Below are 13,113 nucleotides of genomic sequence, written 5' to 3'. Positions count from 1 at the left end.
TGCTTATGATTGGCTGTCTGCAGTAACCGCTTCCTGGCAGGATAGCTCAAGTGGGTTCAGACTCGTTTCCGAACAATCCTGTGTCCATTCCTGCTTGTAGCCAGAAAATATACTTTAATTTCTGGATAAGGAAGGGAACTCTGGTCAGATTTTTAGTGCTATCCAGGGCTCTATTACAGAGATTTCCCCTTCTTTTTTTTCTGCTGACAACATACAGCCCTGGCCAAAAGTTTTGAGAATGACACAAATATTAATTTTTACAAAGTCTGCTGTTTCAGTGTTTTTAGATTTTTTTGTTAGATGCTACTATGGTATACTAAAGTATAATTACAAGCATTTCATAAGTGTCAAAGGCTTTTATTGGCAATTACATTTACAAGTTTATTAGAGTCAATATTTGCAGTGTTGACCCTTTTTTTTCAAGACCTCTGCAATTCACCCTGGCATGCTATCAGTCAACTTCTGGGCCACATCCTGACTGATGGCAGCCCATTCTTGCATAATTAATGCTTGGCATTTGTCAGAATTTGTGGGTTTTTTCGTTCACCTGCCTCTTGAGGATTGACCAAGTTCTCAATGGGATTAAGGTCTGGGGAGTGTCCTGACCATGGACCCAAAATGTTGATGTTTTGTTCCCCAAGCCATTTAGTTTTCACTTTTGCCTTATGGCAAGTTGCTCCATCATGCTAGAAAAAGCATTGTTCCTCACCAAACTGTTCTTGGATAGTTGGGAGAAGTTGCTGTCGGGGGGGATGTTTTTATACCATTTTTTTATTCATAACTGTGTTCTTAGGCAAAATTGTGAGCGAGTCCACTCCCTTGGCTGAGAAGCAACCCCACATGAATGTTCTCAGGATGCTTAATGCCCCGTACACAAGGTCGGACTTTGTTCGGACATTCCGACAACAAAATCCTAGGATTTTTTCCGACGGATGTTGGCTCAAACTAGTCTTGCATACACACGGTCACACAAAGTTGTCGGAAAATCCGATCATTCTGAACGCGGTGACGTAAAACACGTACATCGGGACTATAAACGGGGCAGTAGCCAATAGCTTTCATCTCTTTATTTATTCTGAGCATGCGTGGCACTTTGTCCGTCGGATTTGTGTACACACGATCGGAATTTCCGACAACGGATTTTGTTGTCGGAAAATTTTATATCCTGCTCTCAAACTTTGTGTGTCGGAAAATCCGATGGAAAATGTGTGATGGAGCCGGAAAATCCGACCGTGTGTACGGGGCATTACTGTTGGCAGTAGCTCACCTTTTCTTCTCAAAACAAGGTTTTTTCCAAAAGCCCCAAACAATTGGAAAGGGGATTTCGTCAGAGAAAATTATTTTACCCCAGTCCTCTGCAGTCCAATCTCTGTACCTTTTGCAGAATATCAGTCTGTCTTTTCTGGAGAGAAGTGCCTTCTTTGCTGCCCTTATTGACACCAGGCTATCCTCCAAAAATCTTCAACCTCACTGTGCGTGCAGTTGCACTTACACCTGCCTGCCGCCATTCCTGAGCAAGCTGTGCACTGGTGGTGCCTGTCACAGACCTAGCCGGGACAGAGGCTGTTGGAGAGGACTGTATGCAAGCCTGTTGCCTTTTGATTATGGGCCCTGGATTTTCAATGGATTCATTCTGTTGGGACACATCCTGTGAGGAGATGCTGGTGTCATCAACCTGTGTTTATGTTAATTGAATGAGCTAATGACATTGTCCTCTATACAATGTAGGAGACGGGACGACTGCTATTGTGTTAATTAACTGTATGAAGCTCGGTGACCACAAGTCTGGGCGAAAGGTCATGTCTCAGTCACCTAGGCTGTATAAAGGATTAGATAATTAGCTCATGTTAATTAAGTTACAGTTGTATTGTTAGAGGAGGTTCCAACAGCATATAAAGTCTTGTAACTTTGATTCATAATAAACAGTCCATGTTAGCAGTGAAGCAAGTGTCGCCTTGTTTTCTGCTCAGAGAGGTTGGAATATCTGATATCTGTATACAGACTGGGAGGAAGTGGTATATGACGGAAGCACTCAAGCGGAGTGTGGGACGTTCCGTGACAGTGTCCAAGCTGAATCAACTGTAGGAGATGGTTCTTGCACTTGCTGGACTTTCTTGGGCGCCCTGAAAACAATTGAACCTCTCTCCTTGAAGTTCTTGATGATGCGATAAATGATTGATTTAGGTGTAATCTTAGTACCAGCAATATCCTTGCCTGTGAATTTTTTGTGCAAAGCAATGATGACTGCACGTGTTTCCTTCCAGGTAACCATGGTTAACAAAGGAAGAACAATGATTTCAAGCACCACTCTCTTTTTTTAAAGCTTCCAGTCTGTTATTTTAACTCAATCAGCATTTCAGAGTGATTTCCAGATTTGTCCTCATCAACACTGACACACGTGTTAACGATAGAATCACTGACATGATGTCAGCTGGTCCTTGCAGTGGAAATGTTTTTTTGGGGATTAAGTTCATTTTCATGGCAAAGAGGGACTTTGCAATTAATTGCAATTCATCTGATCACCCTTCTTAACATTCTGCGGTATATGCAAATTGCCATCATAAAAACTGAGGCAGTGGACTTTGTAAAAAAATAAAAAAATGTATATTTGTGTCATTCTCAAAACTTTTGGCCAGTGCTGTATGATTTATGTGTCCCTGTTGCAAATTTTTCTCACTTCCTGTCTGATGAAACAGTTGTCAGCAAGACTGGAAGTGAGGGGAAATATTCCTAACAAATCATACCTCTGAACCCCTTCCTCCTCCCAGCACACCTCTGTACCCCCCAACACAACTTTTTTTCTCGCTAGCACACCTCTGCCTCACCCATACTTCTGTACATCCCAGCATCCTCTGTACCCCTCCCCACTCACCTCCATAACCACGCTTCGCCTTTGTATACACCCCCACCTCTGCACCCCCCCCTCCTACCCATGCACCCCCCCCCCCTCCATACCTTTCAGTACCCTCTGTAACCTTACATTCCCTCCAGGACATCTGAGCAACCCTTTTTACACCCCATTGCAACCCACCTCTGCAGTCACTCTTCCATGTCATATCTCATGCTGCTGTTGCTTCTCTGATGCTGGCGGCCAGGCGGGATTACACACTCTGGGTAGAGCCACACAGAACCTCTTAGCTGCCTTAACAGTCACTCATCACTACTGCAGATCATTATGATCAGCAACAACGGGCTTCACGCTGCAATCCCGAGAAGCAGCCACCACAGGACAATTGATTCAAAGCCTGGACTTTCCTGGCAAATCCAGAACACCTGGCAAGTATGGTGATTACATTTTTTTTTTGTGTGTGTTTTAGTGTTTTTATATACTTTGGTTTTGGCTGATTTTTTCTCATTTTTTCCTTGCTTGCATTATAATGTGATGACAGTTTTTTTAATTGGTGGTCTTATACTTTGGTTTGGCTTCTTTTCTTCTAAATGCTTCCATGATAATGCTTCATACTTTTCTTTATATCTGTCACTATGATTTCAGCTGATGGTATTGGATCCTCCAGTGAGTACTAATGGACAGTATTACTTGTGTTCTTAGACATAGTTTTATGTATGTGTCAAACCCTCTGGTCTTCTTTTTTTTTTTTTTTTTTTTATATAAATGTAAAAGTGTATGTGTCTCATTGACTACGCTATTATTGAATCTTCTATTCTACCTCTTTTGCTCTGCACTGTGTCTTGTTAGCATGTTGTCTTTTATCTGTACCTATGTGGTCCCTGTCCACAGGCTGAGGACACTCAGAGTTCTGTCCCTCACTGTTTTACTATCTACTCTGCACAAACAACTATAGGAGTGGCTGCCAGGTGAGCATGTGCTTGAAGTATAGCAAACAATGGACACTGTAAAATTATGTGTTAATAAAACATTTGATTTTTGTTCTGAATGTATTTATTGGTTTGGTTTATTCTGGATTTGCTCTGCTGCTCAGCAGTACCTGTTAGCTTACGTCAGGTGGAGGAATCAGTTTGTGGGTTAAATTCATTTCAGCAGTGTTCTATTCTGGTTTATTATAAGTAGTAGTATTATTATTGTACATGTAATGCATTTTTCTACCAAGAAGTGTTCTAAAGGTCTGTGCCAGTCTGAAGGTTATACAATGGCTAATTAATACCTGTTAAAGAAAGGAAAAAATCATACTACAGGGTCAGCATGAGCCAACCTGCCAAATAGATTTGTAAAGCCCTGCATTAGTGAAGTACAAGCGGGACGGCAATGTCACACGGTACATGAAATAACTTACAGATTTTATTATGAAAGCACATTATAGCACCTGCTAGTTTTTGTGATAAGGCAGCTATACAAATACAACAGTTTATTATCTTTGTGACAATATTAGTGGCAGGTAAAAAAAAAAATAACAATATAATCCAATAATATACTTTATATAAGCATTATTAATAATTGCTCATGCTCTGTTACTTAGGATTTGTGTTTGTGATTCAGCACTCAGGTGGATATGAGACGCTGGCTAGATGATTTGAATGCTGCTATCAGCCGGGCTCCGAGATACAGTGAATTATCTGCCCAGTCATTACAGCGCAAGTATCATTGTTATCTTCTGTACTTTAACCCTTTCATGTGTTTATAATAACCTCTGACAGCCCTTACACATTTTTGTTTTTTATGCATATCTTACCTAGCAGTCATGTTTTTGCATAATATAGCAGGAGTAGCATTATATTTTCCCTTTAGTATAGCTTTTATATACTGCTGCTGCACATAGACTGTGTCTAAAAGTGTATCCATACCCAAAACTTTTTCTTTTGTTTTGGATAAATTTGAAAAAGGTTAGGACCCCTGTCAGGTTTTACTGCTATCCGGGGCTTCATTAGAGAGATTTCCTTTTGCTTTCTTTTACGAAAATAACTTTTTACCAGACGGAAAGTAAGAGAAAATCTGCAACAGGAAAACAAACAGCAATAAAGTGACAGAGGTTCTAGGTTCTAGTTGCCTTAAAAAGCATTTTACCTCTGTTTTTGTTGTTGTTGCTTCACTTCCTACCCTAAACAAGTATTTACATTGGAGGGAATGGCATAGTTGACACTATACGTATTGAGCCTGCACAAGTTCTCATTTGGAGCGAATAAGCACAGAACATTTGTTTTTGTATAGGTTATTTTATCATATGAAAAAAAAGTAAAGGTCTTGCGAGCTACCAAATCAAAGTTCCCCTATCTTATAATAGTATGACAGCTGCTAGCGCTAATCACGTCCCATACTAACATGTGAGAATCACAGATAAATAAATAAATCATGTGCTGCGCTATCCCCTTAATGATCTGCTGAACCTGCAGCAAAAACCTAAAAAAAAAAATTGTTAATTAAAGTGATGTGCCTAGCAATCAAATCCAAGAATATAATAATAATATATAAGCAACTAAAGTCCTCATTCAGCTTACAGCATCATATAACGTGAATATACACACATTTCATAAAATATAAATATTGATACAAAAGTGATCCATAAAGTGCTCAAGTGCATATAAGTCTGTGATACTCTGACCACCCAGGATCAGTTTTCAGTGTCCTTAATACAGCAATAATAAACGTGACTTGATAGGTGACCGTGACTGTGAATATAGCAATCTGCAGCAGTGATTACACTCAGGTGCTTCCCACTCCAAGGTAATGGCTGCTCACCTCAGAGCGTGTGACCTCACAATTAAGTTTGGTCACGCTTTTGAATCATCAAAACGGATTCCAGGTCAGGTTGCAAGGTCCAAACACTGCTCAAAGATGTAGCCTCCTCACATATAAATATCAAAAAGAAACTCCATTGTGTGATACAGTTTTAAAAGATTTTATTTACTGCAAACAAAGCCCTATTATAGGGTACTCACATGGGTCTGGTGCATTAGTGCACCGCTCTATAGCATGCCTTAATAGCGCCAAGTCGTGGATGAGATCGTGTACTCCTACTCCATAAGGTAGACCAGTTGTCTCCTGCACCAACCAGTCCCCTCCCCTACGCGTGTCAATACAAGGGAAATGTCGTATCTTCATCAGGGGTATATTTTATGATATATCGCATATTGTGCTAGCCACTTTTTCTATATTTTTTTTTAGCCTGAAGCACAGGTTTATTGGTTTACTCTCCTGGGACCGAACTTTTTACCTAATAAGAAAGGAAGGGATCTCTCAAACTTCAGACAGCAGTAAAACCTGACAGGAGGTCTAATCCTTGCCCACTCTATTCAAAACTAAGCAAATGTAATTTGCATAAAAGAAATAACTCTTCTAATTAACAACAAATCAATAAAGTAGCCTACCAACATCCTTTCAGTTCATGCTGTATTCTTACTGTTTCTGTCACTACACAGAACCACTGATCCAGACTCCAGGCCAAACTCACCGCCCTAACACGCTCAGTCATGTGTGCTGGTATCGGAACCAGAGTGTGTCACTGCCTGATCACATTACTATGATGGAGGTAATTTACAATACGTATTAAGTGGTCTGTTTACCACTGGAAAGAGCCCACATCATACACATTCAAGGCTGAGATGGATTATGGTAGAATGGGGCCCTTGGCACAGTAGAAACTTTGCTCCCCTATCCCCTTGATTGATAAGGACTGCAGTAGGAGCAGAGAAGCTGCCCCTTTGACAGTCTGTACTGGTATTATCCACCCTATCAGGCAACATCTGCCTACAAGTGCATCCTCCCTTGTAAAGTGACAGGCAGGTGCACAGCTTTGATGTATCTCCTTGGTTTACTATTGTAGCTGGGGCTCATGGACTGAACATCCACTGGGCCCTAGGCTCCACAGATCTGAGGTTTTCTCAGGGCTACTCTTTATGCTTCTTTAATGCTTTACATATTTATACAGTTCAAATAAATAATGCCAATACAGTAGTGTAGATTCTATATTTTATAATCTGTGTCGATCTTAGGGCACACGCGTTTGCTAATAAAGAAAGTAAAATGTATGACATGCAATTCCTTGCAAAAGTAATTTAGATTTTTGACCAATTCTCTAATTTTAAATACCTAATATGTAAATACCATATATAACTAAAGGCAAAACTTTTTTTTTAAATAGAAGATAATCCCTGCTCTAGGTTGGTTTCCACCTGCATCATCTCCACTGCACGCTAGCAGGTGATGGCCCTGTTCTTCACAGGCTTGACAGTAAAAGAGAAGAATCTGGTTAGAGCGCTATGTCCATGTAATGTAGTGTGGAGAGTCTTTCTTGAATATGTCTAAAGGTGATTTCTTTATCGTACATCACTAACTGGGTTATACGCCACCTACTGGTAAATCAATCAAACATGAAGTCCTCCCCTATATAACCCTTCCTACACAGGAAGTACCTCAGTTTTTTTTGCCATTGTCTGTTAAGTGAATGGTCATTGATGTGATACTACTTGGAGGTCTGGACGGTTCTATTAAGAATCATGGACTTCAATCGGATCCATTTGAAAAAGCTATCAGTCTCATTAGAAGGAGAGAAGATTCCTCAAGGTTTTGCCTGAAATGCAGCCTTATGTTGCTGGACCCTGCGTAATGGGAACCCTCTGCAGTGTTTGTTCTGACCAAGGTGCTTTGCAGCAGGGTGTTATACAGGTCCAGGGGAGTGGACACCAGATTAAGGGGGACCTAGTCTCTGATGGTCTTTTATGACAAAGCTTACTGTGATGGATGAAGATTGGACTCCTGTTATGTTCAGAGTCCTGCAGCAGCAACAGTAAGTCTGCATTTTTGCAGTTTCTCTTTTTAAAAATAAAAAAAGAAGAAAAAGAGAGAGCTCTGACTGTCTGTTCTCCCTGTGGCCACTGGGGGCAGTGTGCTGTTTAATCATGCTGTGTACTTTTTAGTCGTGTGGGCTGCTGTTTCTACTCCAGCCACTAGTGGGCGCAGGCTTGCTCAGTATGGCCTATTTTCATATAGGCAGGAAGTGGAAGGGTGGCAATGGCCATGTTGTGGTTACCAGGGACTCTGGAGACATAACAGCAGCCCATGGATACTAACAACTTACTATGGGAAAACTGTGTGACAGACAAGTCATGATTATATGCTGAATATTTACTGTTTATCTGGGGGAACTGTACAACTGTAAGTCGATACATCCCTGAATGGATAGCAGTTCACTTTAAAGTGTTGACTGCTCAGAAGGCAGGTGCAGTGTAGTATACATGCTTGCAAACTTGTTGCTTAAATGCATGTTTAAATATACACGTTTGAAAAAAATATGAGCCCCTGTGGCCCCGAAGAGGTGGAAGCGCCACCCTTCGCCCGGAATGCAGCCCCCCCCCCGCAGAGGACCGAAGATGGGCATGGGGCCAACTGCAGTTAAGCAGGTGCGTGTTTGAAAACGAACTAAAATGCACGGTGGCTGAAACGCATGGTTGCTGAAACGCACGGTTGCTAAGGATACATGGTTTTTACATATTCGATGGAGATACATGATTGCATGGTTGCACAAAGATACATGTTTATTCATGTTTGCATAAATATACATGGTTATACATGATTGCATAAATATACATGATTGCATAAAGATACGTGGTTATACATGTTTGCATAGATACGTGTTACATAATATAGGTTGCATAAACGCATTATTGCTTATTGTGTAAATACATGTTTCCAGGGGCACGTATTACATAAGTGCACGTTTTGACTTATCACATAGTTACACAGGCTTCCATAAACGCATATTGCTTAAATGCATACTGTCATGTTTTTATTTGTACTACATACGTGTATGCTTATTTACATGAAACTGCATACACGTGCTTATTTACATTAGGCTGTATACGGGTGTGCTTATTTTCCTGGGACTACGTGCATATGTGCTTGTTTGCCTTGGATTACATGCATATGTGCTTGGTTGCCTGGGACTACATGCATATGGGCTTGTTTACATGGGATTACATGCATATGTGCTTGGTTGCCTGGGACTACATGCATATGGGCTTGTTTGCCTGGGATTACATGCATATGTACTTAGTTGCCTGGAGCTACGTGCATACAGTATGTGCTTGTTTGCCTGGGATTACAAGCATGTGTACTTGGTTGCCTGGGAGTACATACATATGTGCTTATTTGCCTTAAGTTGCATACATAAATGGCAAGAATACTTGTATACCTGCATGTCTGCATACTTGGGTACCTACATAACGGCATACCTGGGTACCTGCATACTTACATGCGTAAGGGAATGCATAGCAGTAAACCAACATTGTTTTTAGCCTGCATCCTTGGAGGTCTGTGTATTTGGTTGGCTAATATAGTTGCTACATCATTTACCTGTTATACCAGTTAAATGGTTTCGGAAAGGAGAGGCAGCCGGGGGAGGCAAGTGCACCACTCTCAGGTTCAATGATCTGGCAGTGTCTACATCCCCCGATGGACAGTGGTGTCAGATTCATCTGAGCCACTGTGGGGTTTGGCATTGCAGTATTTTCCTGATGCATTCATTTTTCATCAGATGGACTGTGGCCACATCACCTTGATTATACCTGATCTGTTGATCGAAGCCTAAGCAGGATCAAGCCTGATTAGTATATGGAGGTGAGACTGCCCGGGAATACCAGATGCTGTAAGCTTTTCCCCACCTGTGTGTGGGACGCATCTGAGGTTGCTGTGTTTTCGTATCTCAGGCCAGAAGATCTTAGGGCAGTCTCTGAGATTTTTTTGCTCCGTCTTTAGCCAGCAAAAGCTTGGTAGGCAGGTACGCCTCTTTTGGCCTTCGGGGTCTGCCACAGAGCCGTCAGTCTTTTGCTTTGCATTTGACTCTTGGAGCAAGCAGAAGGTATGGGCTCATTATTAAAAAAAAAACGAAAAAATAACTCAACTGGTAGCGGTCCCAAAACAAAATCGGGACATAAGGTCTAGCTTAGAGCTTAAACCGCTGGACATCCTTCTGTTTCAGATAGGCCCTGTACATTTAGTGTTGAGCTCTGCGAGAGGTAGATTTCGGGGTCCATAGTCATCAATGATACATATCTTCAGGTGCCGTTTTTTCCAGGCTCATCAAAGGTTTTTTTTTCAAATTGTAGTACAAAGTCGTTTTTTTTATTTTTGTGACTCTGCTCTTTGGGCTGGCCACAGCTCCGAGGGTTCACAAAGCTCCCAGCCCAGTACTGGACTTGCTGAAAACACAGATGCGCCAATCTCAGTATACCTCAATAATCTTTGTTCAGGAAGCAGTCTGTTCAAGATTTTCCTTTGATACATTTCTGCAGGAGGAAGTTGTATCTGGGTCAAAGAACGTTCCCTAAGTACAGTCCTACTCCAGGTCTTAGGTAGAGGATCATTCTCACTCTCTGGAACATGTTCCCGGGGTATTGCAGAGCTAAGATTGCTGGTTGATGGTTCGAATTCTGGAGAAGGGATGGGGAAGACAATAACCACTGATGCCAGCTTCTCCAGTTGGTTTGAAGGTGGTTATAGTTCAGTGGACTTGGTCTCCATAGGAGAAAATACTACCCATCAATATCTTGGATTTTTTGGCCAGTACGCCTTACTCTGGATGTTGGGGCGAACCAGTTGTAGGTGTAATCCGGAAATGCCTCTGCAGGCATATATATAAACAGTGGGGACGGAAAGTATTCAGACCCCCTTCAATTTTCACTCTTTGTTATATTGCAGCCATTTGCTAAAATCATTTAAGTTCATTTTTTTCCTCATTAATGTACACACAGCACCCCATATAGACAGAAAAACACAGAATTGTTGACATTTTTGCAGATTTATTAATCTGGTCTCATCAGATCTGTGCCTTGCCACAATTCTGTCTCTGAGCTCTTCGGGCAGTTCCTTTGACCTCATGATTCTCATTTGCTCTGACATGCACTGTGAGCTGTAAGGTCTTATATAGACAGGTGTGTGGCTTTCCTAATCAAGTCCAATCAGTATAATCAAACACAGCTGGACTCAAATGAAGGTGTAGAACCATCTCAAGGATGATCAAAAGAAATGGACAGCACCTGAGTTAAATATATGAGTGTCACAGCAAAGGGTCTGAATACTTCGGACCATGTGATATTTCAGTTTTTCTTTTTTAATAAATCTGCAAAAATGTCAACAATTCTGTGTTTTTATGTCAATATGGGGTGCTGTGTGTACATTAATGAGGGGAAAAAAAAAACCTTAAATGATTTTAGCAAATGGCTGCAATATAACAAAGAGTGAAAAATTTAAGGGGGTCTGAAGAATACTTTCCGTCCCCACTGTCCCACTGTGTGTGTGTGTATATGTATGTATGTATGTATGTGTGTGTGTGTGTATATACATATATATATATATATATATATATATATATATATATATATATGTGTGTGTGTGTGTGTGTGTGTGTGTGTGTGTGTGTGTGTGTATATATATATATATATATATATATATATATATATATATATATATATATTCATTCAGCATTTTGCGAGTGGAATTATGAGAAGTGCGAGTATGTACAGGGCTGCACTGTCCCAGGAATGTAAAGCTAATGCCCCCCACCGCGCACAGGCTTGCAGTGCAGGCATTACAATCAGAATAGTCAGCTGCCGGGGACCGCCCCTCTCCCTCCCTCCATGCCACACATCCCGCCCCCCCCCCCGCACTCACAGCATGGGCATTACAATAGGAATAGTTAGCCGCCGGGGACCGCCCCTCTCCCTCCCTCCTTGCCAGACATCCCGCCCCTTGCAGCGTAGGCATTTCAACTGGAACAGTCAGCCACCTGAGACCACCCCTCTCCACCTCCCTTCTGCTGCACATCTAAGGAGTGGGGCGGTGCATGCCTTAAGACAGTTAAGTGGGCGGGCTCGAACCCTCTTGGTCCACCCTCAGTGTGCACCGATGCCTGTCCCCCGTGGCTGCAGGAGAATGGTAACTATGACAGTGTGCTGTGATTGGAAGCAGTACATGTGCTTGAGGGAGTTGGAGGCATTTAATGGGTGATTGAACAAGATGTGTGCTGGGAGGAAATTGGGGGGGGGGGGGCGGGATTTGAGAGCATAGATGTGCTGGATTGGGGAGGCGGGGTTAATTGGAGGCATAGGTATAATGGATTTGGTGGGGGTAGAATTGGAGGCATAGGTCTGAATCATACTTATGCCTCCAATCCCCCCCCCCCCCCCCCCCCCGTTAATCTATCATACCTATACCTCCAATTTCACTGCATTGCATTGGGGCTGCATTGATGGGCACTGATCAGGCTGCCTGGATGGGCACTGACCAGGCTGCACTGATGGGCACTGGTAAAGCTGCACTGATGGGCATTGGTAAAGCTTCACTGATGGGCACTGGTAAAGCTGCACTGATGGGCACTGGTAAAGCTGCACTGATGGGCACTGGTGGAGCTGCATTTGATGGGCACTGGTAAAGCTGTATTTGATGGGCACTGATCAGGCTGCATTGATGGGCACTGGTGAGGCTGCATTGATGGGCACTGGTGAGGCTGCATTGATGGGCACTGGTGAGGCTGCATTGATGGGCACTGGTGAGGCTGCATTGATGGGCACTGGTGAGGCTGCATTGATGGGCACTGGTGAGGCTGCATTGATGGGCACTGGTGAGGCTGCATTGATGGGCACTAATTAGACTACATTGATGGGCACTGGTGAGGCTGCATTGATGGGCACTGGTGAGGCTGCATTGATGGGCACTGATTCAGCTGCACTGATGAGCTGGCATTGATAAGCTGCACTGAGTTGCTGCACAGATGGGCACTGTTAGGTACTGATAGGCTGCATTGATGAGCACTGATGAGGCTGCACTGATAAAGTTGTTAATATTTATTTTTGTACCTTATTTCTGCATAAAACAATTAACAGTGTCATTTCATGAGATCATTTATGAGGACGTGTCTAGGGGCGGGTTGGGCAACTGGTGGCGAGTAACTCTTAAGGCCTGGCTAGTAGCTCAGGACTTGAAATTTTGAGCCCTGTGTATGTATGCATGTGATATATATATATATATATATATATATATATATTCAACCACCAGGAGTCATGCGGCTCAGGAAGGTGAACCACATTCTGTCTGAGACAGTACAACAAGTGCTGTCTCTATCACTAGTACATATTCCAGGTATAGAATAATGGCAAGGGAAACTCTGCAGGTGGATCTACTAGATTCCAAGTTCTACAAGTGGG

At 42.4% G+C, this 13,113-nt stretch overlaps 1 protein-coding gene across 1 annotated transcript in view; it reads left to right on the top strand.

The window, feature by feature from the left end:
* The window catches only part of FARP2 (FERM, ARH/RhoGEF and pleckstrin domain protein 2), a 241,790-nt gene that overhangs the window by 204,045 nt on the left and 24,632 nt on the right, over nucleotides 1–13,113 (top strand). Inside the window, exons 22-25 of the mRNA XM_073625766.1 lie at nucleotides 3,494–3,514; nucleotides 3,740–3,816; nucleotides 4,457–4,551; nucleotides 6,334–6,443. Of these exons, the coding sequence (XP_073481867.1) occupies nucleotides 3,494–3,514; nucleotides 3,740–3,816; nucleotides 4,457–4,551; nucleotides 6,334–6,443 (303 nt within the window). The remainder of the gene's footprint in view (nucleotides 1–3,493; nucleotides 3,515–3,739; nucleotides 3,817–4,456; nucleotides 4,552–6,333; nucleotides 6,444–13,113) is intronic.

The sequence above is a fragment of the Aquarana catesbeiana genome, linkage group LG04 (genome assembly GCF_042186555.1).
Source record: "Aquarana catesbeiana isolate 2022-GZ linkage group LG04, ASM4218655v1, whole genome shotgun sequence".
NCBI lineage: Eukaryota > Metazoa > Chordata > Amphibia > Anura > Ranidae > Aquarana > Aquarana catesbeiana.
Note: the sequence above shows the minus strand (reverse complement) of the source record. Positions and strands in the feature narration are given on the sequence as shown.